The sequence below is a fragment of the Neoarius graeffei genome, chromosome 10, assembly GCF_027579695.1.
Source record: "Neoarius graeffei isolate fNeoGra1 chromosome 10, fNeoGra1.pri, whole genome shotgun sequence".
NCBI classification, from domain to species: domain Eukaryota; kingdom Metazoa; phylum Chordata; class Actinopteri; order Siluriformes; family Ariidae; genus Neoarius; species Neoarius graeffei.
The window spans coordinates 57,502,570-57,526,555 of record NC_083578.1 but is presented as its reverse complement, the minus strand read 5'-3'; the positions used below and the strand labels follow the sequence as shown (position 1 = coordinate 57,526,555).

General features: G+C 40.3%; 1 protein-coding gene across 2 annotated transcripts in view; it reads left to right on the top strand.

The window, feature by feature from the left end:
- dock8 (dedicator of cytokinesis 8) overlaps window positions 1-23,986 on the top strand; it is a 110,870-nt gene that overhangs the window by 10,528 nt on the left and 76,356 nt on the right. The window contains exon 2 of one of the 2 annotated variants that reach the window (XM_060931926.1): window positions 16,315-16,429. In XM_060931926.1, the coding sequence (XP_060787909.1) occupies window positions 16,315-16,429 (115 nt within the window). Of the gene's footprint in view, window positions 1-16,314; window positions 16,430-18,138; window positions 18,236-23,986 lie in introns of those variants that run through there. The other variant, XM_060931927.1, reaches the window with a different exon arrangement.

Below are 23,986 nucleotides of genomic sequence, written 5' to 3'. Positions count from 1 at the left end.
AAAGATGTAAATTAGTAAGTAAATAAATAGGTAAATAAGTAAATACATAAACAAGGAAGTAAGTACATAAGTTGGTATGCGAGTTAGTATATAAATAAATTGGTACATAGTTATGTAAATAAATACATAAGTAAATAAATAAATAAGTACACACTCTATATGGCCAAATGTTTATGGACACCTGACCAATCACACTCGTATTGCTTTGCTGAACATCCCATTTCTTTACTGTTATAATAACTTCCACTCTTCTGGGAAGGCTTTTCAATAGATTTTGGAGCGTAGCTATGGGAATTTGTTTTCTGAGCAACAGGAGCATTCGTGAGATCAGGCACTGATGTTGGGTGAGGAGGCCTAGGGTTCAATCTGCGTTCTAATTCATCCCAAAGGTGTTCAGTGGGGTTAAGGTCAGGGCTCTGTGTGAGTTCTTCAACACAAACTTTGGCAAATCATGTTTTTATAAACTTTGCTTTGTGCACAGGGGCATTGTCATGCTGGAACATATTTGGGCTCCTTAGATCCAGTGAAGGGAAATCTTAGTGGTACAGTATACAAAGACATTCTTTCAACTTTGTGGCAACAGACTGGAGAAGGCCTATATGGTATATAGGTATATAGGTATACTTTTGACCATATGTAAATACACAAGTATGTACCCAAGTACATACGGAAGTAAATAAATTCACATACTTAGAGAAATTAAGAAAGAAACTGTAAATTGTTTCATGTGTTGGTCTTTTTTTTTTATTAAAAAAAACAAAACAACAACAACTGTGTACAGTAGGACAGTTTAGTCACACAGGCTGATGATGTGAAGCCCCCAGGCTGAGTTGAACTATAAAAGTAGGTCAAGCTCAAGTACTGATCATATTAAAAATGGCCTACATTTAATAACTGGAAATAGAACAGCATATAACAGCAGCAAGAACATCTTTTCGAATATCTAATTCCACTGAGCAGTTAAATAGCTCGCAGGACAGCTGACTTACCTCAAATGGCAGAATATGGGTTAGTGATCACAGGCGGAAATTAGCCCATGCTGAGGATCGGACATAATGCACAGACAAAAGTGTCAGTGATTTTAGAGCAATCTGTGAAAACTTACATTGATGTGCATAGTGAGTGGCTGTGACTTTCAAAACCTTGAGATGAGGAACTTGCCACTGTTTCAGAAGTCGTCTTCTGAGGGAGTAGGGCATGGTCAGATGAGTATGGCTATAGGGGCTTTTCACTGATGTCATAGATTTTTGTTTATCACGCAGCATCCGGCATATTGCCGGGCAAAGAAAGAAACATGGCGGCGACATTTAATGATGAAAATCAAGATGACTGCAGCCAGTACAGTCTCTCTAAAATGATGATAAATTTAGATTATACCAGCAGATTGCGTTACATCCAAAAGCTGAAACATGCAGGCACCACAGATCCATATAATTTACCCACAAATTTATTTATTCCACTTGAAAAGTGTATAGCAAATATTAAATATTTGGAACTTCTAAACACACTGGAAATGCTAAAGGCATACAGAAGTACAAATGCCTACCAATATTTCGAGGCAGGTTTCGTGCATACCAGAATGTTATGGGAAATTCCTTCTTCTTTCGTCGTCTTTCAGCTGTTCCCGTTAGGGGTCGCCACAGCAGATAATGTCCCTCCATCTCCTCCGTCCATGTCCTCCGTATCTTTTTCTGTCACACCAACTGTCCTCATGCCTTCCTTTTCCATATCCATAAATCTCATCTTTGGTCTTCCTCTTTTCCTTCTACCTGGCAACTCCATCTCCAGCATTCTTCTCCCAATATTTATAGTTGGAGGAATTTCCTGATAAAGAAAAATACCTTATTATGACAAAGGTAAGCTCAAACATGAACTTCTAATAGTAATAAACAAGTTAAGTCCTAGATCTAACAAACTTTATGGTGTTTAGCCTTGTCTACATTGAGTGCGTAACAAACATGCTGCTAGTCTCTCCAAGCATTAGGTCTAATAAAATATACCATGTCCAAAGCCCACGCCCAGATCTACATTTTAATGTTCATACATTTGGCATGTTTTTTTGTAGTGCAGTAGAGCTGCTAAGTATGACACGCTTGTGTATGTACCAGGAGACTGTACTGAGACCATGCAACCTGTTAAAATCTTTACTATCGAGACCAAAGTTCTGTCCATATTACACCAACTTACGGACTTGTTGAATGTTAACTTAAGTACGTCAAGGCTAGATCTATATCTATGGGATTTTTATAACTGATTGGCCCTGAGCTAGAAAAATCTTAGGAGAAATAACAGGTGCACAGAGTTTTCACACTAACCGGATATAAAATGTTCTCCACACATACACAGGAATGCTTTGTTGGTATCCAGGCTTACTGTTTAACAGCAACTCGCCGTTTTTCTCATCTTTCTGGGTTTGCCAGGAGGCAGTAAAAAGTTAAACCAGGCTTATCTCCACGTCTGTTATTACATCCAAAAGCACTACAGGTCTCTGGCATTGTTCTTTTAGATGTAAGTTCTGCAAGTTTATCTGTAGATGTTTTCTGAATTGGGCTTACAGTCACTCGAGTACACTTGTGCCGCTACTGTACAGGTTGTTGTCAAACACAAAGCTTGCCTGGCAACATGACCACATAAACAAATCTGCAGTTACGATGATGTCATGTGAAACACCCCTCTAGAACATGGGAGGAAGTCCTGCTAACTATTTTAGGTTACCTTGGACCATCCATCCATCTGTCATCTGTAGCCGCTTATCCTGTCCTACAGGGTCGCAGGCAAGCTGGAGCCTATCCCAGCTGACTATGGGCGAGAGGCGGGGTACAGCCTGGACAAGTCGCCAGGTCATCGCAGGGCTGACACATAGACACAGACCACCATTCACACTCACATTCACACCTACGGTCAATTTAGAGCCACCAGTTAGCCTAACCTGCATGTCTTTGGACTGTGGAGGAAACCGGAACACCCGGAGGAAACCCACGTGGACACGGGGAGAACATGCAAACTCCACACAGAAAGGCCCTCGTTGGCCACGGGGCTCGAACCCAGGACCTTCTTGCTGTGAGGCGACAGTGCTAACCACTACACCACCGTGCTGCCCCTTGGATCATTTGAATCCTAATTATATAATACCATCATACCTTAGCTGAAGTGTCGCGCAATTTATTTTCACGAATAAAGTTTTACCTTCTAGTTTTTCCATGATAAAATCATCTATTTACACCTGTTTCTCTAACACGATCTCTTCTTATTCTGAAATGTCTGTAGGGTGTTGTCTGTGCTTGCTGTCTTCTTTCACTCTCACTACTCCTCTGTCTGTTGCTGCTAATTAAAAACTCAAACTCATTTTACTGTCAGCTCCCAGCCTTTCATAAAAAACCTGACATCCATTATTGCTGAGCCCATCTCTCATCTGATTAGCAGATCCTTTATTTCTGGTATTGTCCCACTTGATTTAAAAACTGCTGCAGTCACTCCAGTACGAAAAAACCTAGTCAGGATCCATCTGATTTTAGTAACTGTAGACTGATCCCTAATCTTACCCTACATGGCAAAACATCTTGAAAGGGTTGTTGCCATCCAGCTGCAGTCACATCTTGCCACTAATAATCTTTATGAACTGTTTCAGTTTGGTTTTCTTTCATCTCGCAGTACTGAGTCTGCACTTCTTAGGGTAGTTAACAACCTTTCCTCTGTCCATGCGGGGCTCTTAATATGCTCCTACTTTTTAATCTTAGCCATGCTTTTGACACTGTTTGTCATGAACTACTTCTCTTCCGTCTCTCCGCTGTTGATATTTCTGGTTCTGCCTTTTCCTGGTTAAAATCCTATCTCATAGCAGTTTATTTCCATCGCCAAGTACAAGTCTTCCATGGCATCTGTCGGTTGTGGTGTCCCAGAGGGTTCTGTCTTACTTCCTCTTATGTTCATTATCTACGTGCTACTCCTGGGCCAAATTATCCACCATCATGGTTTGAATTTTCATTGCTATTCAGGTGATATGCAGATTTGCATCAGTTGCAGGCCCTCAACATTGCCCCACACCCCCTCTCTGAATGCATCCACGACCTAAAACTGTGGGTGAATGCTAACTTTTAAAAACTGAATACTGGAAAAACTGATCTATCGATTTGGTTCCAAATCAATAACCTACTCCAATAGTAGTTTAAATTTGGTCATGGATGACACCGTCATTAAACCTTCACCCAGTGTACGTAACCTCTGTGTTATCTTTCTGCCCTCTCTTTTGAAAATCACATAAACTCCTTGTCAAAAAAGGCTTTTTTTTATCTTTGCAACATTGCATGTCTCCATCCTGCACTCAGCACCAAGGATGCTGAAACACTCATCCATTCTTTTTACATCATGACAAGATTATTGCAACGCTTTGTTCATTCCAGCCAAGTTCATTGCTCTGCTTCAATATATTTAAAACTCTGCCGTCAGAGTCCTCACCAGAGTTCTAAACACTCAGCACACATCACCCCTATCCTCTAGAACCTCCACTGGTTCCCTGTTCTAGATCACATTCAGTATAAAATTATTCTGTTCACATTTCACAAAGCACTCCCATGGCTATGCTCCTCAATATCTAACGGAACTACTTCAACTCTACTCTCCCATTCGCAGTCTCAAATCCTCATCTTCTGGTCTGTTGTCTGTCTCCAAATTTAAACTATCCACCATGGGTTCCAGCACATGTAGGGTTGCAGCCCACAAACTATGGAATTCTCTCCCTCAGTGCCTTTATGACTGTACATCTCTTCCCAAATTCAAAATTCAACTTAAGTCTTATCTCTTCTCCCTGTGATCCCTCTTCTGCTGGTCACCGAGTGTTTTGTCTTTTTCACTACTTTGAGCTAGTCTGTTATCATTATGCTTGTGTAAATTGTCATTTTGTTTTCTGTCTCTCCTATCTGTTACTGTGTCTTCTATCTGTTATGTTTTCTTTTGGTTGATTTGTTTCTCTTTCTGTAATGCCATTACTCTGTAAAGCGTCCTTGGGTTGGTGAAAGGCCTTGGGTTTATAAATTAAACTATTGTTGTTATGATGTAAAGACGTTTCACCAACGTGTTAGGAGGCTAGCTTTCAAGGGTACTTCAAGAAGTTCTTGGCCTGACCCAGAAAATGCCACAGGAAAAAGATTGTTCTTGCATTATTTTTCAACATGGTCTCCTTTAACTTCAATGCACTTGGTCCACCGATGTTCAAGCTTCGCTATCCCTTTGCAGAAGGTGGTCACAACTTGAGCTTCCAGATCCTCTGTAACAGCATGGAGGACTTTATCATCACTCTGAAAATGGCGACCACACAAGTGGGATTTCAGTTTGGGAAACAGATAGAAGTCAGAGGGTGCCAGGGCTGGTGCGTGGGGCAACAGTTAATTCGCTTCTGCCACTACCACCTGTACTGTGTGGACGAGTGCATTGTCCTGGAGCTGGAGCACGTTCCTCTCCTTTTTTTTCTTTGATTGCTTCTTTCATTTGAGTTTTTGTGGACAGTGATATGAGGCTTTATAGTATGTAGTTATGCCCCGAAATGAGAGTTACACCCCTTGTTTCCAGGTGAGACTGAGAACATTTTGATGCATCTTCGTACTTTATATGCATACCTTCATTCAAGACACATGCTTGAAAAAAACTGCTTTATTTCATATTCATTATTATTGATTGAAATCACATCCATCCATCCATTATCTGTAGCCGCTTATCCTGTTCTACAGGGTCGCAGGCAAGCTGGAGCCTATCCCAGCTGACTATGGGCGAGAGGTGGGGTACATCCTGGACAAGTCTCCAGGTTATCGCAAGGCTATTGAAATCACACATTTGCATTAAAAAAAAACATATAAAACCTATGAAGCAGAGGTTAAGTTTCCAAGAAAAGACCTTAACTGCATATTGTGCCTTGGGAGAAATTGTGGCAAAAGCCAAAATAACCTACAATGTTTAGTGAGATGTAGATCACCAAGTCTCTTGACTGTTGTAACAGCTAAATAGTCAGTTATTGTTTCAGTTCCTGGTCACTTCATGTTAATTTCTGTTTTGTCAGACCTGTGTGTTGGCCATAAATAAATGTAATGAAACAAAATCTCATCTCATCTCATTATCTCTAGCCGCTTTATCCTGTTCTACAGGGTCGCAGGCAAGCTGGAGCCTATCCCAGCTGACTACGGGCGAAAGGCGGGATACACCCTGGACAAGTCGCCAGGTCATCACAGGGCTGACACATAGACACAGACAACCATTCACACTCACATTCACACCTACGGTCAATTTAGAGCCACCATTTAACCTAACCTGCATGTCTTTGGGGGAAACCGGAGCACCCGGAGGAAACCCACACAGACACGGGGAGAACATGCAAACTCCGCATAGAAAGGCCCTCGCCAGCCACGGGGCTCGAACCCGGACCTTCTTGCTGTGAGGCGACAGCGCTAACCACTACACCACCGTGCCGCCCCACGAAACAAAAAAAAAAAATATTACCACCTCGCCAGATTGTACCCCACCTCCTGCCAAAAGTCAGTTGGGATTGACTCCAGGGGACTCCGCCATGACCCTGATGGGTAAGTGGTATTAGATGAATTTTGCCCTAACCCCAACTCTTGGCCCAGTTTTATCCATCTGTATCTTTCCATGTATTGGCTCATACCGTGTCTTGTCATACATTGGTTCATTGATACAAATAGGCCATGTTGGCTAGACATGTTTAACATAGATGACTGAAAGAAGTTTTAGTGAGATGAGCTCCTTGATTACTTATTGATGGCTAAGTTTGGGCTGCATATGGTGTAGTGGTTAGCACTATTGTCTCACAGCAAGAAGGTCCTGGGTTTCGAGCCCAGCGGACAATGAGGGCCTTTCTGTGTGGAGTTTGCATATGTTCTCCCCATGTCTGCGTGAGTTTCCTCCGGGTGTTCCGGTTTCCTCCACATTCCAAAGACATGCAGGTTAGGCTAATTGGTAGCTCTAAATTGACTGTAGGTGTGAATGTGAGTGTGAAATGGTTGTTTGTCTCCATGTGTCAGCCTTGTGATGATCTGGCGACTTGTCCAGGGTGTACCCCGCCTCTCGCCCACAGTCAGCTGGGATAGGCCCCAGCTTGCCTGCGACCCTGCACAGGATAAGAGACGACAGATAATGGATGGATGGGCTAAGTTTGGCTTCAAAAAAGGGATTCACATTTATATTAAAAAAATTAAAATCAGGATTGTGTATTCTTAGTGTTTTTGTGTTGTTTGCTGTTTATTAGGATTGTTATGATAAGTTGTTCCATTAGCCACATGTATCCACAACCACCCATTTTGTAGGCTACAACCTGACTGTCTCTGCCAAGAAGCTGTATTTGGGACTGAAATATGAATTAGGAAGAGGATTAGTCCCAGGAAGGGGATTAGTTCTGCAATCCTGTTAGAGGAAGTTACACTCGGTTTCTTATGTTTATTACTTCTTTAAAATGATTTGCTTTTCGAATGAATGGATTGGTGTAAAAGCATGCATTTTTCATTGGAAGCTATATTGATTGGGAAAATAAAGCATATGTGCATTTTAAAACCTTTGTTAATAATTTTGAAAGGATTGCTTAAATAATGGAATATCAAGTTGAATTTGCTACATTAGGCCCATGATTTCCTTATTGTTGTGTGTGTTTTGGTGTGTGTGTGTGTGTGTGTGTGTGTGTGTGTGTGTGTGTGTGTGTGTGTGTGTGTGTGTGTTGTAATATGTAACAGTGTGGCTTGTGTGTGATTATAGGGTGTGTGATCGGTATATGACTTACCATTCAAATATATTGACCTTTACACTGTACTAGCTACCAGAACTGACTGAAGTGAAATGTAGGCTTCAGACTGCCAGCTGTCGAGGAGAGAAGCACAACCACCTACTAGTATTTGCTTTGGTTCCCTCCTGTAAGACTTTGCCCTCTGTTAAAGGGAATTCAAATGGCTTTTCAGGAATGTGTGCGTGATCATAAATGTGAATCCACTTTGCCCAAGCTAGGCAGAATGGTTGTGTTTTAAACATTTTAATGCAGTGTTATGTAACTTAGACACTGGTGTGTGTTTTTATATTATGTGTGTGTATATATATATATATATATATATATATATATATATATATATATATATATATATATACACAGTGGTATGCAAAAGTTTGGGCACCCCTGGTCAAAATTGCTGTTAGTGTGAACAGTTAAGCAAGTTGTTGAAGATGAAATGATCTCCAAAAGGCATAAAGTTAAAAATGACTCCTTCCCTTTTATATTTTAAGCAAAAACTATTTTTTTTTTATTTTCATCTTTTACATTTTCAAAAAGACAAAAAAGGAAAAGGGCCCAAAGCAAAAGTTTGGGCACCCTGCATGGTTAGTACCTAGTAACACCCCCTTTGGCAAGTATCACAGCTTGTAAACACTTTTTGTAGCCAGCTAATAATCTTTCAGTTCTTTCCTGGGGGATTTTCACACATTTGCCCTTGCAAAAGGCTTCCAGTTCTACAAGTTTCTTGAGCTGTCTTGCATGCACTGCTCTTTTGAGATCTATCCACATATTTTCAATGATGTTTAGGTCAGGGGACTGTGAGGGCCAGGGCAAAACCTTCAGCTTGTGCCTCTTGAGGTATTCCATTGTAGATTTTGAGGTGTGTTTTGGATCATCGTCTTATTGTAGGACCCATCCTCTTTTTAACTTCAACTTTTTTACAGATGGTGTGATGTTTGCTTCCAGAATTTGCTGGTATTTATTCGAATCCATGGTTCCTTCGACTAATGAAATGTGCCCTGTGCCACTGGCTGCAACACAACTCCAAAGCATGATCGATCCACACCCATGCTTCAGAGTTGGAGAGGTGTTCTTTTCCTGGAATTTGGCACCCTTTTTTCTCCAAACATACCTTTGCACATTGTGGCCAAAAAGTTCTATTTTGATTTCATCAGTCCGCAGGACTTGTTTCCAAAATGTATCAGGCTTATTTAGATGTTCATTTGCAAACTTCAGACACTGAATTTTGTGGCTAGGACGCAGGAAAGGTTTTCTTCTGATGATTCTCCCATGAAGGTCATATTTGTTCAGGTGTCACTGCATAGTAGAACAGTGCACCACCACTCCAGGGTCTGCTAAATCTTTCTGAAGGTCTTTTGCAGTCAAACAGGGGGTTTTATTTGCCTTTCTAGCAATCCAATGAGCAGTTCTTTCAGAAAGTTTTCTTCATCTTTCAGACCTCACCTTGATCTCCACTGTTTCTGTTAACTGCCATTTCTTAATAACATTACAATCTGAGGAAACAGCTACCTGAAAACACTTTTTTCTATGTTCTTGTAGCCTTCTCCTGCTTTGAGAGCATCAATTATTTTATTATTCAAAATGTGAGGGAGTTGCTTAGAAGAGCCCATGGCTGTTGATTTTAGGGACAAGTTTGAGGAGTCAGAGAATTTATACAGCTTTGAAATCTGCATCATCTGACCTTTCCTAACGGAGAATTTGAACAAGCCACAGCTCAATAAGCTAATTAAGGTCTGGAACCTTAGTAAAAGTTACCTGAGAACTCGAATGTATTTGGGTGCCCAAACTTTCACATGGTGTTCCTTTTCTTTTTTCACTCTCCAATTGTCTCATCTCATCTCATTATCTCTAGCCGCTTTATCCTTCTACAGGGTCGCAGGCAAGCTGGAGCCTATCCCAGCTGACTACGGGCGAAAGGCGGGGTACACCCTGGACAAGTCGCCAGGTCATCACAGGGCTGACACATAGACACAGACAACCATTCACACTCACATTCACACCTACGGTCAATTTAGAGTCACCAGTTAACCTAACCTGCATGTCTTTGGACTGTGGGGGAAACCGGAGCACCCGGAGGAAACCCACGCGGACACGGGGAGAACATGCAAACTCCACACAGAAAGGCCCTCGCCGGCCCCGGGGCTCGAACCCAGGACCTTCTTGCTGTGAGGCAACAGCGCTAACCACTACACCACCGTGCCGCCCCTCTCCAATTGTACAAAACAAAAATAATGCACAAATCTTGCAGAAAATGCTGAAAAGAAATGTCTTTACCTTTATGCCTTTTGGTGATCAGTTCATCTTTTGCTCACTTAACTATTCATAGTAACAGACATTTTCAGTAAGGGTGCCCAAACTTTTGCATGCCACTGTGTGTGTGTGTGTGTGTGTGTGTGTGTGTGTGTGTGCCGGGGGGAGGAACCTCCAGCTTTAATTTAGCACTTTACAAACATATTGGCTTTTTTTTCTTCAGTTGCCTATATGACTTTGCAGAATGGTGGTGTGTTTAAACTCCCATGTGCTTGAGCACCGCACACAGCATATTAAAGAGTACAACTCGAGTATTGTGCAGAAAGAGATGCGAGGCTCCACAGTTCTCAACGCAGCATGAAGCAAACAAATGGCTCTGATTTATGGGAACGGGAAACACTTTATTGGAGTGAGCCATTTTTCCTGGTCACTGTGCACAGTGCTACCTTCTGTGGAAGAGCCAAGAGCGAAACGGGCAACATTGTTAAGAACATTTCCTAGGATGCTTTGGGAATATGAATTAGTCTTAGGTGTGGAAAAGGGCCCAATTCAGTCTGCTTTACTCGTGATGAATTTAAATCTCAGTCACTGGAAAGCACAACAGTATTGTGTTCAAAAAGTGTTCTTTTCTGGCCAAGTCTGAACATTTACTGAATTCCATTGGCAACGTTGTCCTGTGCGAGTTGTGCTTTTTTTTTAAAATGTTTAAATTTTTTTAATTGGATCAGATCTGTCAAATCGGATGATTAAAATCTGGTATTTATTTATTTATTTATTTATTTAAACCCTGCACACACCCCACACCCCACACACACTAACTACAGAAGTGTATACACACATTGCTCACTTACAGCCATGCTCATTAAGCTTCCTAGATGTCCTGGGAATTTTTTTTTTTTTTTATCACACTGCCCAGCAATTTTGTGTATGGTTTCAAAAATTGATTTTTAATGCCAGTGACGAGACCTGGACTGAATATTTGTGTTGTAAATAAGTATCTTTAGGCTTCTTTTCTCTGCTGAATTTGGTTGTTTCTGTAGAGCAATATCTATAAATTCACATTTGTAATTATTATGTGTATATACACTCACCGGCAACTTTATTAGGTATACCCATACACCTGCTGTTTTATGCAGTTATCTTATTAACCAATCCCTTAATAGCGGCACAGTGCATAAAATCATGCAGATACAAATCAAGAGCTTCAGTTAATGTTCACTTCAAACATCAGAATAGGAAGAATTGTGATCTCAAAATGTGACTTTCACTGTGGCATGGGTGTTGGTGCCAGATGGACTGCTTTGAGTGTTTCAGAAACTGCTGATCTCCTGGGGTTTTCACACACAACAGTCTCTAGAGTTTATGCAGAATGGTGTGTGTGTGTGGGGGGGGGGACATTGAGTGAGTGACAGTTCTGTGGGTGGAAATGTCTTGTTGATAAGAGACGTCAGAGGAAAATGCCCAGATTGGTTCGAGCTGCCAGGAAGGATATAACAACTCATAATCACTCTTTACAACCGTTGTGAGCAGAAAAGCATCTCAGCATGCAGCAGCAGAAGGCCACATTGGGTTCCACGCCTGCCAGCCAAGAACAGGGATTTTAGAATCAAGAACAAGTTCCTGTTAAAGTGGCCGGGGAGTGTATTTCTGCATACACAGGGTTGCCACAGTTATTACGTACACATATGCCTTCATTCATTCATCTTATGCTTCATTCATTGCCCAATTTATCAGGTAAACCTGCCACCATGTAAATCACTTGTATGTGATCTGTATTATTGCTATAGCTCACTTTGCCTGCTGCCCCTCCCTCATTCATGAACAGAACAGGACCACCATTGGACCATTGCTGACCAGATACAGTATTTGGATGGTGGATCATAGGCCTTCAAAGGATGCTGTTGGCTGCACAGTAGTGTCATTGAGGTGTTTTAAAATCCAAATACTGAATGCTGCACCAGATGCACTCTTCATAGTGACCTACAAACTCACTGATGTGCTGAGAACGGTCCAGCACCCAATGAATATCTGGCCAGAGTGGTACTATTGTAGTCCCTTTCCATTATGGATGGAGTAAAGTGGGCCAATAAACTGTGCATACCAACAGATGGGTTACAATCAGTAATTCCAGATCTATTCTTGTAGAAACGGGTTGTTTAGGGGAGGTACAGGTTCTTAGCTTGTTAAAATAGTTCCGCTTTCTGATGGGGAAGCACCTGTAGGGTTTTATTGTATCAAATGTTTTTCCTTTTCTTTTTCTCCTCAATTTCATCACCTGCCAGTTCCTACCCACCAGCCAGCTCTCCACTCTTAGAAAATAAAGTACATTATTGTACCTTTAGTGGTACAATAGCTTGTCACTGGGTCAGTATCTTCTAAGGTACTTATTTGTACCCTTTATACACTGCTTGGGAACATTATAAGTACCTTTTTGGCTCTAAAAAGGTACACATGATTACCTTGAGGTCCAATAATGAGCCCTTGGGGTACATTAATATAGACTGTATCTTGGGGGACAGAAATGGACTCCTACTGTACTCCTATTTCTGACAGTGTATGACATCTACCAACCAGGGAATGTGAATATTAACACTCCTCTTCTGCTTCTTTCTGGAACATAAATCCAACCACGTTCATCTTTTTGAACTACTCTGCATGCTGCTTCACAGGGTAGGGTAACACACTCAGAAAAAAGCTTACAATGGACTAGTGTTGCTGTGATTGACAGGTGACAGGATATTGTCATCCCTCCCACCCAGAGAGCACTCTAGCAGACGGCCATGGCGTCATCAGGAGACTGCGAGTTTGTTCACCCTAGGGTTAGGATGTACTTTGTGCACATATTAAGGCAAAATGCAATTTAGGCATAAAGCTCTGATGCTGCAAGACTGTGTTATATTGGCCATAAGCAAGTGCTGAAAGAGCCATGGGCGTCGCCACCATTGAATGTGAAGGGGACGTGTCCCCTTCACATTTCATAATTCTTCGTTTGGACCCCCCCACATTTAACATAAAATATTAGTTCACCCAGCGCTGTTTCTATTGCTTCGTGAAAGAATCCATTCCACTTGATCGATAAGAGAATACACAGACCACTGAAAATCCACTCCGGGTTTTCCGGGCGTTACCTACAACAACCCGCCGCACACAAGTGAAGTGAATCCTGGTGCAAGCAGAGAAATGTTGGTGCAGCTGCTCGAAAGTGGAAGTGACGTCAGCCCCATTGCCACCTCACAATGTCTAGCTTTTGCTAAAACCTTATTCTTTTGTTATATGCCCTCAAAATTAACCCTAGGCCACGTTAAATTAATGTTCAACTAAACAATGAAATAAGTTTAGCCTAATGGGGTATTCCATTATGCTGGATGTTATTCCAGGTGGATTGTGAAGGAAAGGGGGATAAAAGTTATGAAGTGGTAGAAATTGTGGTGGCACCAATGTAAGAAGGAGTTATATCTATAAATCTATTTGTTATACTAATCTGTAAATGTTACTGTAGTACCACCATTGCATGTAGGTTGACAAAACTGCACTTGTTCATTGTGTGAAGTTCTCTTTTATGTGTCATTGCTTGACACAGTGTAATATTGTGTTTTGAAGACTGCATGATGTCATGTTATTTTTGTTATGATTATCACTAAATCGGAAAAAAGTAAAATGCACCCACTAAAGTCACTGTTGGTGGTGAACAAAATTGCACCTGTTCATTGTGTGAAGTTATTTTTTATGTGTCACCGTTGCTTGACACAGTGTGATTTTGTGTTATGAAGTTTGATGCCATGTCATGCCTGTTCATTGTGTGAAATTATGAATATTCTTATTTTTAAACATACAGTTGAGTGTCATTATTGCTTGGCCCAGTGACATGTTGTGTTACATCTAAAACTAAATAAAAAAGGAAACACAAAATAAAAAATAAAATGCACCCATAAAGTCATTGTTGGTGATAAATTGTCACATTCATCTCATTATCTTAAGCATAGCAGTGGGTTTAAAAACAGGCTGATGAATATATGGACTAGTTGAATGAGGACTTATTGTTGAGTCTCGAAAATAGTCATTGAATTAAGTGACTTGTCGTTAAAATTAGGTGTTTAACAACCTGTTAAAAATGCACCAGAATGCAAGAAATGGCATCTAATTAATTAAAAATTTTCTGGGGGAGGACCCCCAGACCCCCCACCAGTGTGTCCCCCCCACATTAAAAATGCTTCTGATACCCCTGTAGTGAGAGTCACAGTGGATCTGTAGCCAAACCTGGGAACACGGGGCGTGGGGCAGGAGTACACTCTCTGGATGGGGCGTTAACACATCACAAAGCACCACATCATGTACACACACATTCACAACTAGGGGCCATTTAGAATAGCCAATCAACCATGTTTTGAGAGATCGGAGGAAGTTGCTGTGCCATCATGGTGCCCTGCTATACTACTACTACTACTACTACTACTACTACTACTAATAATAATAATAATGGCGGCACGGTGGTGTAGTGGTTAGCGCTGTCGCCTCACAGCAAGAAGGTCCGTGTTCGAGCCCTGTGGCCGGCGAGGGCCTTTCTGTGCGGAGTTTGCATGTTCTCCCCGTGTCCGCGTGGGTTTCCTCCGGGTGCTCCGGTTTCCCTCACAGTCCAAAGACATGCAGGTTAGGTTAACTGGTGACTCTAAATTGACCGTAGGTGTGAATGTGAGTGTGAATGGTTGTCTGTGTCTATGTGTCAGCCCTGTGATGACCTGGCGACTTGTCCAGGGTGTACCCCGCCTTTCGCCCGTAGTCAGCTGGGATAGGCTCCAGCTTGCCTGCGACCCTGTAGAACAGGATAAAGCGGCTAGAGATGATGAGATGAGATGAGATGAATAATAATAATAATAAATAATTTGGGGGACAATGGCAGTGTGTCTGTGTGGAATCTGCAACAGCTGGTTGGTTTCAGAAACTGGTGTAGTGTCTCTGAGCTGATTTTGAAGGATTTTTTTTATTTTGAAAGCTTAAGATTGATTTGGAGTTGAGTTATCTAGCTTGGCTTGCTTCATTGATTTTGTCATTAGAGATAAACTGTATGAACTCCCAATCACCATGCACTGTTTTTATTTTTTTGAGATGCAATATTTAGATTTTTTTTATTTATAGTAAATGGGTTAATTTTATTTAGATTTCAAAGCATTTTAGATTTTAATGTTGATATAGTCCCATCAAGCACAATGAATATTGTGAGGACTTTTAAGAGCGTGTCACAATCTAGTCAGTAGGATGATCCTGAGATAAGTATGAACTTGGAGTCACAAGCATAGTACATAGGGAGTTAAAGACGGGTTTTTTTCTTTCTTTTTGAGATACAATATTTAGATTTTCTTTTTCATGACTTATTGTAAATAGGTTAGCTTTTTAGATTTTGAACTGTTTTAGATTGTAAAGTTGATATAGTTCCATCAGTAACGCTGGTAGCCCTATGGCACTGTGTTTGTATGCATTCTGAAGTTGAATAAACTGCATAATAATAAGTTACATGCATTGAAACTTAAGAAACATGGTTCATCATTCACCTCAAAACAAAGCAGCGTGGCCAACCCCCCCAAAACAAACAAACAAACAAACAAACAAACAAACAAACAAACAAACAAACAAACAGTTATCTAACTCTACTTAAATACAGATGTTCAGAAGCAGATGGCTGATTCTGCATCAATGTTCAGTTGCTCTTGTAAGATCTGAGTCTTCAGTCGTTTCTTGAACGTTGTGAGGGAATCTGGGAAGTAAATGAACCTAGGCAGCTTAATCCACTATTGTGGAACCACAACTGAGCCTGATTTTATTTTCCATTCAGTTTTATTTGTTTCGTGCGTCAAACAAATAAATAGTTTGAATGTAAATTTAGATCTTTAATGAGTAAGCCTGAGTCAACAGTGGCATGGAAAAACTCCAAGAGCTGACATGAGGAAGAAACCTTGACAGGAACCAGACTCAAAAGGGAACCCATTCTCACCGGATGATGGGATTATGTACGTTACTGTACACAGTTGCAAAGAGAAAAGACAAACTGTACAAAGTGTGTTGAGAGGGTGTTCAGTAAGACTTTATTATTGTGAATAGAAATCCTGGAATGAGCACATGGCAGTCTTTATGATCGCAGCAAAAGTTAACAGTTTGATTATTACCTTGCAGTTTAGACTTATATCACCCAGTACAGACACTGTCCCTGAATAGCTTAACTAAACTGTGTCACCTCTTTCTTCTCTGCATCTCTCTCCTCTGCCTTCCTCCCTCTGTGCTGCATGTCCCAGGCACTCGTCTGCTGAAATCCGCAGGCACTTCAGTGGGCTCAGCTATGGCACTGTTCAGAGCGGCCTGCACCACCGCAACAGCTCCAGCGCCTCTGGATCCATCTGTTTCAACGTTGTGAGTCTCTTCTCTGTTTTTCCACCATGGTGCATTCTGTGTGTTTGGTTTTACTGCATAGAGTTAATATGCGTCTCTGTAGACTATGTCACTAAAATATGTGACATTTGGTTATTTATACTGTGTGTGTGTGTGTGTGTGTGTGGTAGGTGTGGATTAAAAAAAAAATGGGTGTATGTCATAATTGTGTGTGCACGTGTGTGTTTGTGTGCGCGCACGTGTGTGTGCGTGTGTGTGTGTGAGAGAGGTAGGTATGAATTTAAAAAATGGTTTTATATCTGTGTGTGTGTGTGAGGTAGGTGTGAATTTAAAAAATGGGTTTATATCTGTGTGTGTGTGTGTGTGTGTGTGAGGTAGGTGTGAATTTAAAAAATGTGTGTGTGTGTGTGTGTGTGTGTGTGTGTGTGTGTGTGTGTGTGTGTGTGTGTGTGAATTTAAAAAAGGGATTTATATCAGTGTGTGTGTGTGTGTGTGTGTGAGAGAGAGAGAGATAGGTATGAATTTAAAAAATGGGTATATATCTGTGTGTGTGCGTGTGAGGTAGGTGTAGACTTAAAAAAAAATTGGTGTATGTCAGTACAAGTGTGTGTGTGTGTGTGTGTGTGTGTGTGAGAGGTAGGTGTAGATAAAAAAAATTGGGGTGTGTGTGTGGTTAATCTCTAACCTGCTTCTGATCCTTCTCTGCTGAAAATGGGTCAGGTCTACCAGATTGTTCCATCCTCCAATTACCACACACACACACACACACGCAAAAAAAAAAAATTATATGGCTGGATTTAGGAGGCTGGAAGCATTTTAGTAACTTAATCCCTGTCCGTCACACAGGCATGAGGAGAAGCGTCAGCGAGAGGTCATATAACAGTGCTGTAATGATGAAAGTATAGTGTTATTAATGATTAACAACACCAGCTCTGGCGCACTGTATATAATTAGTACACCAGCATAATAAATCAGTGTGAATACTTCTAGTCTTCTTTCACAAGTTTGGCAGATTTTTTTTTTCCTGAATAAGTGAACTGTTTGAGTTTTGCAGGCTAATGCTTTTATTTTATTGTTCTGTGATGACTAACCTGCCTAACTGCACTTATTTCAGCTCACTGGGATTAATTGTTTGATTGCATAATCACATATTTCTGTATAAACATATGCAGCCTGAACACGCAACAGCTGTTTTCAAGTAATGTTCAGATATCATCAGTTTGCTGCCAGGTCAGAAGCTTTAATCTTTGGACTCGATTTTGCTGTGCAACACAAGTCTGTTTCTTGGCCACTCTTGTTAAACCTTGCTGTAAGTCACAAGATTCATTACAGGTTAATACATTATTCATTTACAAAAGTCAAGTTAGTTTATTTGTATAGCGTTTTTAACAACAGACATTGTCGCAAAACAGTTATACAGAAAAATAAAGCCTTTAAACATATGAGCTAATTTTATCCCTAATAAATTTAATTTTAATGTTTATGAATATTTTTAAATTATTCCCATAGTATACAGTTTATTGTCAAGTAACCTATGTTAAGTACTTCCATGGTGGATTTTATATACTTTAGTTGTTATTATTATCAAAATCGTAACGACCCCTGCTGGAAAAGTCTGTCCCTGTCTAGATTATGTGCTTCTGCATTTTCACTACAACTGGTAAAGGAAGTGATGACATCACATCCTTTTATCAGACGTCTAACGGCATGGTGGTGTTGCTTAACAGCTTATAGAGGAAGAGTTGTGCAGCAACAAGCAACCAGGGTTTTTTATTTCCGGCATCGCCATTTTATTGCTTGTTGTATTACTGCCTTTGAAGACGCCGGGTGAGACTTTCTATTTTTGAGTTTCCAGAGATGCACCTGTTCCATCACTTGTAAAGAGTTGTGACTTAGCATGAGTAGTAACTAAACTCTTTCTAGTCAGTCATGCAGGGTATGTGAATGTTATAATGTAAATTGTTAAAGAACAGGAAGTTATGATGACAGGCCTGCTGTATTTGACAGGTTTGATGAGTTACGGCCCATCATTGCATGTTGATGCTGTGGGTTTATTGACTGTGCGTGGAAGGAATATTTTGAGAGTCATGTTTATATAAATTAATCGAAGTTACCATGGTCCTGAAGACTGTTGATGCACAGTGACCAAACTTCAGTCAAAATTAGGGCTGGCTGATGTGACAAAAGTATCATATCACGATTCTCAAAAGCATTTCTTTGATGCATGATATATAGGTTTGCTCATAAACAGTCAGTAATACGTTAGTTTAAAAATAAAATTAAGTAATTGAAAACAATTATATGATGTATACAAAAAAAAATCATGTTTATTTACAACCCCAATTCCAAAAAAGTTGGGACACTGTGTGAAACATAAATAAAAACAGAATGGGAAGATTTGCAAATCATGGAAACCCTATATTTCATTGAAAATAGTACAAAGACATATCAAATGTTGAAACTGAGAGATTTTATTGTTTTTTGAAAAATATGGTCAATGCTGAATGATATACTGTATACATGTTTCAAAGCAATATGCTGCCATCCAGACAAAATCTTTTTCAGGGAAGGCCTTCCTTCTTTCAGCAAGACGATGCCAAACCGCTTTCCGCCAGTGGCGGCTGGTAGTCTTTCAAACGGGAGGCTGGTCGGTTACGATATTTCCAGATTTTAAAAGAAAAAACATCAATTTTGCCCATACTCTTGCCTCTGATCTGGCTGATTGTTGGCAGCGTCACAAACTGTGAAATAAAGGTTCTTTTGGCCCATTAGCCTACTGTCCAATATACATGATGGTGGTGTTGGGGGGGGTATATTTTAACATTTTATATTTTAAAATTGTGGCATGTTGTTTAAAAATTGATCCTTATTAAAAGCAGCTCTTTGTCAGGAACCTCAGCAGTAACAGCAGAGTGTTCTGGAATAGGCACAAGCACTGACCTTGGGGAGCCAAACATAGAGCTGGGTGCCACACATTTCATTCAATGACACTTTCCCTATATTTTACTTATTTTGACTGAGAAATGTTTTATTGACAATTTTGATAACCCTTCACTTTTAATCCAGGTCTGTAGTGTGAAATGTTCTCGGCTGTGTTTTTGTTTAAAAATGTTTTCCAAATTGTAGCTGTGTTTAATTCATATCCAGAAAAAAACATATATTCCAATATAATATACTCAGCATAAACATTTTAAATAGATTCTATATTTTTGGTCCATCCATGACATATTACTAAAGTAGCCTATTTACTGTTGTTGATGTGGGTCACTTGCTGTTAGCCAATTCACTTTCTCGTACCAGGAGAGCTGAAAGGAACGAGTATTATTCCCTACCTTTTTCACCAAGTCAATTTGAGGCGTTGGTCTACCCTGCTCTTTAATTTTAATTTTTTTCCTCGAAAGGAAGACTGGCAAATGGCTTCGCCAAAATTAAATCAGCAATGCTTGGCATCCGTGCGCAGCTTTCTTGCTAGCTGACTAGCCCCCTCAAGTTCAAGTTCAGTCACTCAAATAAACGAAATTTCTGGAACTAAGATAGCAAACTTGACAACACTATATTTACACTTTATTTACAATGAAAATATATACAAACTAAAAAAGCTGGTAGAAACCGTATGTAATGAATGAAATCGAAATGTAAGCCGATCTCTTACAATACGCCACAGCACTTGCAAATCCGCATGGGACTGAACTGATATTGCCAGATACTGCTGACGTTATCCAGCCCAAAATATGTTCAAAACCCGCCAAAATGCACTTAAAACCGCCCAATTGGGCAGGAAACCCCCCAATCTGGTAACACTGTACCACTGCCTGTCTATAGTTGAAACGAGCTGTCAATCAAAGAAAATATCCGGCCGCTTTCACCAATCACCAGTCTCCTCGCGGAAAGCTTTGCCATGTCCCTCCCATGTGAGGCTCGGAGTCCGTAGGCTGGCATTTTCGCAGTATTTGTCCAATAACCGTCTTGCATTTTGAGATTGAAAAGCGCATAGCTTCCAAATGCCGTTGAAGTCCACTGAGGCTGGGAGTCCGTGAGACTCCGTGGGCGGGCATTTTCACAGTATTTGTCCAATAATCGTCTTGCATTTTGAGATTGAGAAGCACATAGCTCCCAAATGCCACTGAAGTCCACTGAGGCTGGGCTGCATCGCGCTGTCACGAGGGGGAAAAACTCACGCACACATTAGGTGAACTGGGGAAAGTTATAAGGAAATGATTTCGCACTGTAGTTGGGTTGAGCACATATATTTCTATGATTCTGGATCTGAAATAGCAATGTTATATAGTTGGCTATAACATAAGCCTAGCACAATTCATCCTACACGATGTTCGTCATTTTTAGAGGAGGCTGAGCCTCCCGCGTTGTCTTAGAGCAATCGCCCGTGCTTTCCGCACATATTAAAACTGCATGGCTCCATAGTAAAAGAGTCTGGGTGCTTAACTGGCCTGCCTGCAGTCCAGACCTGTCTCCCATTTAAAACATTTGGCGCATTATGAAGCGCAAAATATGACAAAGGAGAACCTGAACTGTTGAGCAACTGAAATTGTATATCAGGCAAGAATGGGATATTTCTCTTTTAAAATTGCAGTAATTGGTCTCCCCAGTTCCAAACAGTTAGGGTGTTGTTAAAAGTAGAGGTGATGCAACACAGCAGTAAACATGCCCCTTTTCCAAATTTTTTGGAACTTGTTGCTGACATCAAATTCAAAACGTGCATATATTTTTCAAAAAACAATAAAATTTCTCAGTTTCAGCATTTGATATGTTGTCTTTACTACTCTCAATGAAATCTAGGGTTTCCATGATTTGCAAATCGCCACATTCTGTTTTTGTTTACAGATTACACGGTGTCCCAACTTTTTTTGGAATTGGGGTTGTATCATCAGATCTATCTATCTATCTATCTATCTATCTATCTATCTATCTATCTATCTATCTATCTATCTATCTATCTATCTGATTGATTGATTCTGAAAGGAAGAAAAAGTTAGAAGTTTTTGTAAAAGATTTTTGGACATTTTGCAATCTTAAAGATTAGTGTCTTGCAAAAGTATTCATCTTCCTGAGTGTTTTGTCCTGTTTTATCGCATTACAAGCTGGAATTAAAATTAATTTTTGGAGGGTTAGCGCCATTTGATTTACACAACATGCCTACCACTTTAAAGGTGCAAATTGTTGTTTTATGGTGACACAAACAATAATTAAGATGAAAAAACAGAAATCTAGAGTGTACATAGGTATTCACCCCCTTTCGTATGAAACCCCAGTTCCAAACAGTTAGGGTGTTGTTAAAAGTAGAGGTGATGCAACACAGCAGTAAACATGCCCCTGTTCCAAATTTTTTGGAACTTGTTTCTGACATCAAATTCAAAACGTGCATATATTTTTCAAAAAACAATAAAAAAAATTTTTGAAAAAAAAAAGAGCTGGTCCAACCAATTCACTTCATAAGTCACATGATTAGTTGATTAAGATCCATCTGTGTGTAATCAGTGTCACATGATCTGTCACATGATGTCTGTATAAATCAACCTGTTCTGGAAGGACCCTGACTCTGCAACACTACTAAGCAAGCAACATGAAAACCAAGGAGCACTCCAAACAGGTCAGAGACAAAGTTGTGAAGAAGTATAGATCAGGATTGGGTTATAAGTAATATCCCAAACTTTGAATACCCCAGGGAGCACCATTAAATCCATTATAGCAAAATGGAAAGAATATGGCGCCACTACAAACCTGACAAGAGAAGGCCGCCCACCAAAACTCACAGACCGGGCAAGGAGGGCGTTAATCAGAGATGCAACAAAGACACCAAAGATAACACTGAAGGAGCTGCAAAGATCCACAGCGGAGATGGGAGTATCTGTCCATAGGACCACTAAGTCATACACTCCGCAGTGCGGGGCTTTATGGAAGAGTGGCCAGAAAAAAGCCATTGCTTAAGAAAACACATTTGGAGTTTGCCCAGCAGCATGTGACAGACTCCCCAAACACATGGACGAAGATTCTCTGGCCAAATTAGACTAAAATTGATCTTTTTGGCCATCATGGGAAATGCCATGTGTGGCGCAAACCCAACACCCTGAGAACACCATTCCTACAGTGAAGCATGGTGGTGGCAGCATCATGCTGTGGGGATATTTTTCATCTGCAGGGACAGGAAAGCTGGTCAGAACTGAAGGAAAGGTGGATGGCACTAAATACAGGGCAATTCTGGAGGAAAACCCGTTTGAGTCAGCCAGAGGTTTGAGACTTGGACAAAGGTTCACATTCCAGCAGGACAATGACCCTAAACATACTGCTAAAACAACACTGGAGTGGTTTAAAGGGAAACATTTAAATGTCTTGGAATGGCCTAATCAAAGCCCAGACCTCAATCCAATTGAGAATCTGTGGCATAACTTGAAGATTGCTGTACACCAACACAACCCATCTAACTTGAAGGAGTTGGAGCAGTTTTGCCTTGAGGAATGGGCAAAAGTTCCAGTGGCTAGATGTGCTAAGCTAATAGAGACATACTCCAAGAGACTTGCAGCTATAACTGCAGCAAAAGGTAGCTCTACAAAGCACTGACTTTTGGGGGGGGGGGGGGGGGGTATGTGTGTGAATATTTACACACACTGCAGACTTCTTTTTTTTTCATCTTAATTATTGTTTGTGTCAAAAAAAATGTGCACCCTTAAAGTGGTAGGCATGCTGTGTAAATCAAATGGTGCTAACCCCCCAAAAATCTATTTTAATTCCAGCTTGTAATGCAAAAAAACAGGACAAATACCAAGGGGGATGCATACTTTTGCAAGTCACTGTAAGTGCAACATTTTGACATTAATTCAGCTGCCTCCACTTAGTCTGTAAATAGATTTTATATATTTTTAAAAATGTTTTAACCCTTTCATCACTGCATAACTTCATATACAGACTGCTATGTACACTATATAACTTTATATAAGAAATCCCATTAACTCTAAGTAACTTTGTGATAAATTCAATAAAAACTAGTACACAAATTTAAAAGAAAATATCATGAACTTGAGTGTGTGCCATAGTGACATATTTGGCACCACTGGGAGCTCGAGGAATTCTGCTTCAGGAATATGTAAAACTTATGACCGTTAACTGAACACAAGTAAACTCACATTTTATCCACTAATATTTCCTGAAAGATAAATGCATAACCCTAATTAACATAAAATAACATTGTGCTTATCTAAATTATATTGTAGGAAATCCTGGGGAATCTTACTTCTCAACCAATCGGCATATACAATACACATGGGTTTCTCTACAGTGAGACCAGAATAGCAGTTTTCAGTGGTGAAAGGGTTAAAAAAAACAACCCACACAATATTAAGATGTCCCAGAAAAGTGTATTTTGCCATAATTTACCACAATAGATTGATACATTAATATATGATCATATTTCCTAGCTGTACTTAAGAATCATAGAATCAGCTTCAACTGTTTGCAGAGTAAACTGGTACCTCTTATATGCTGCTAAGGTGGGGTTTACATTAGACCGTATCAGTGGATCATCAGATTAACGTTTTTAAAAACGATTAGCGTGCACACAGCAAC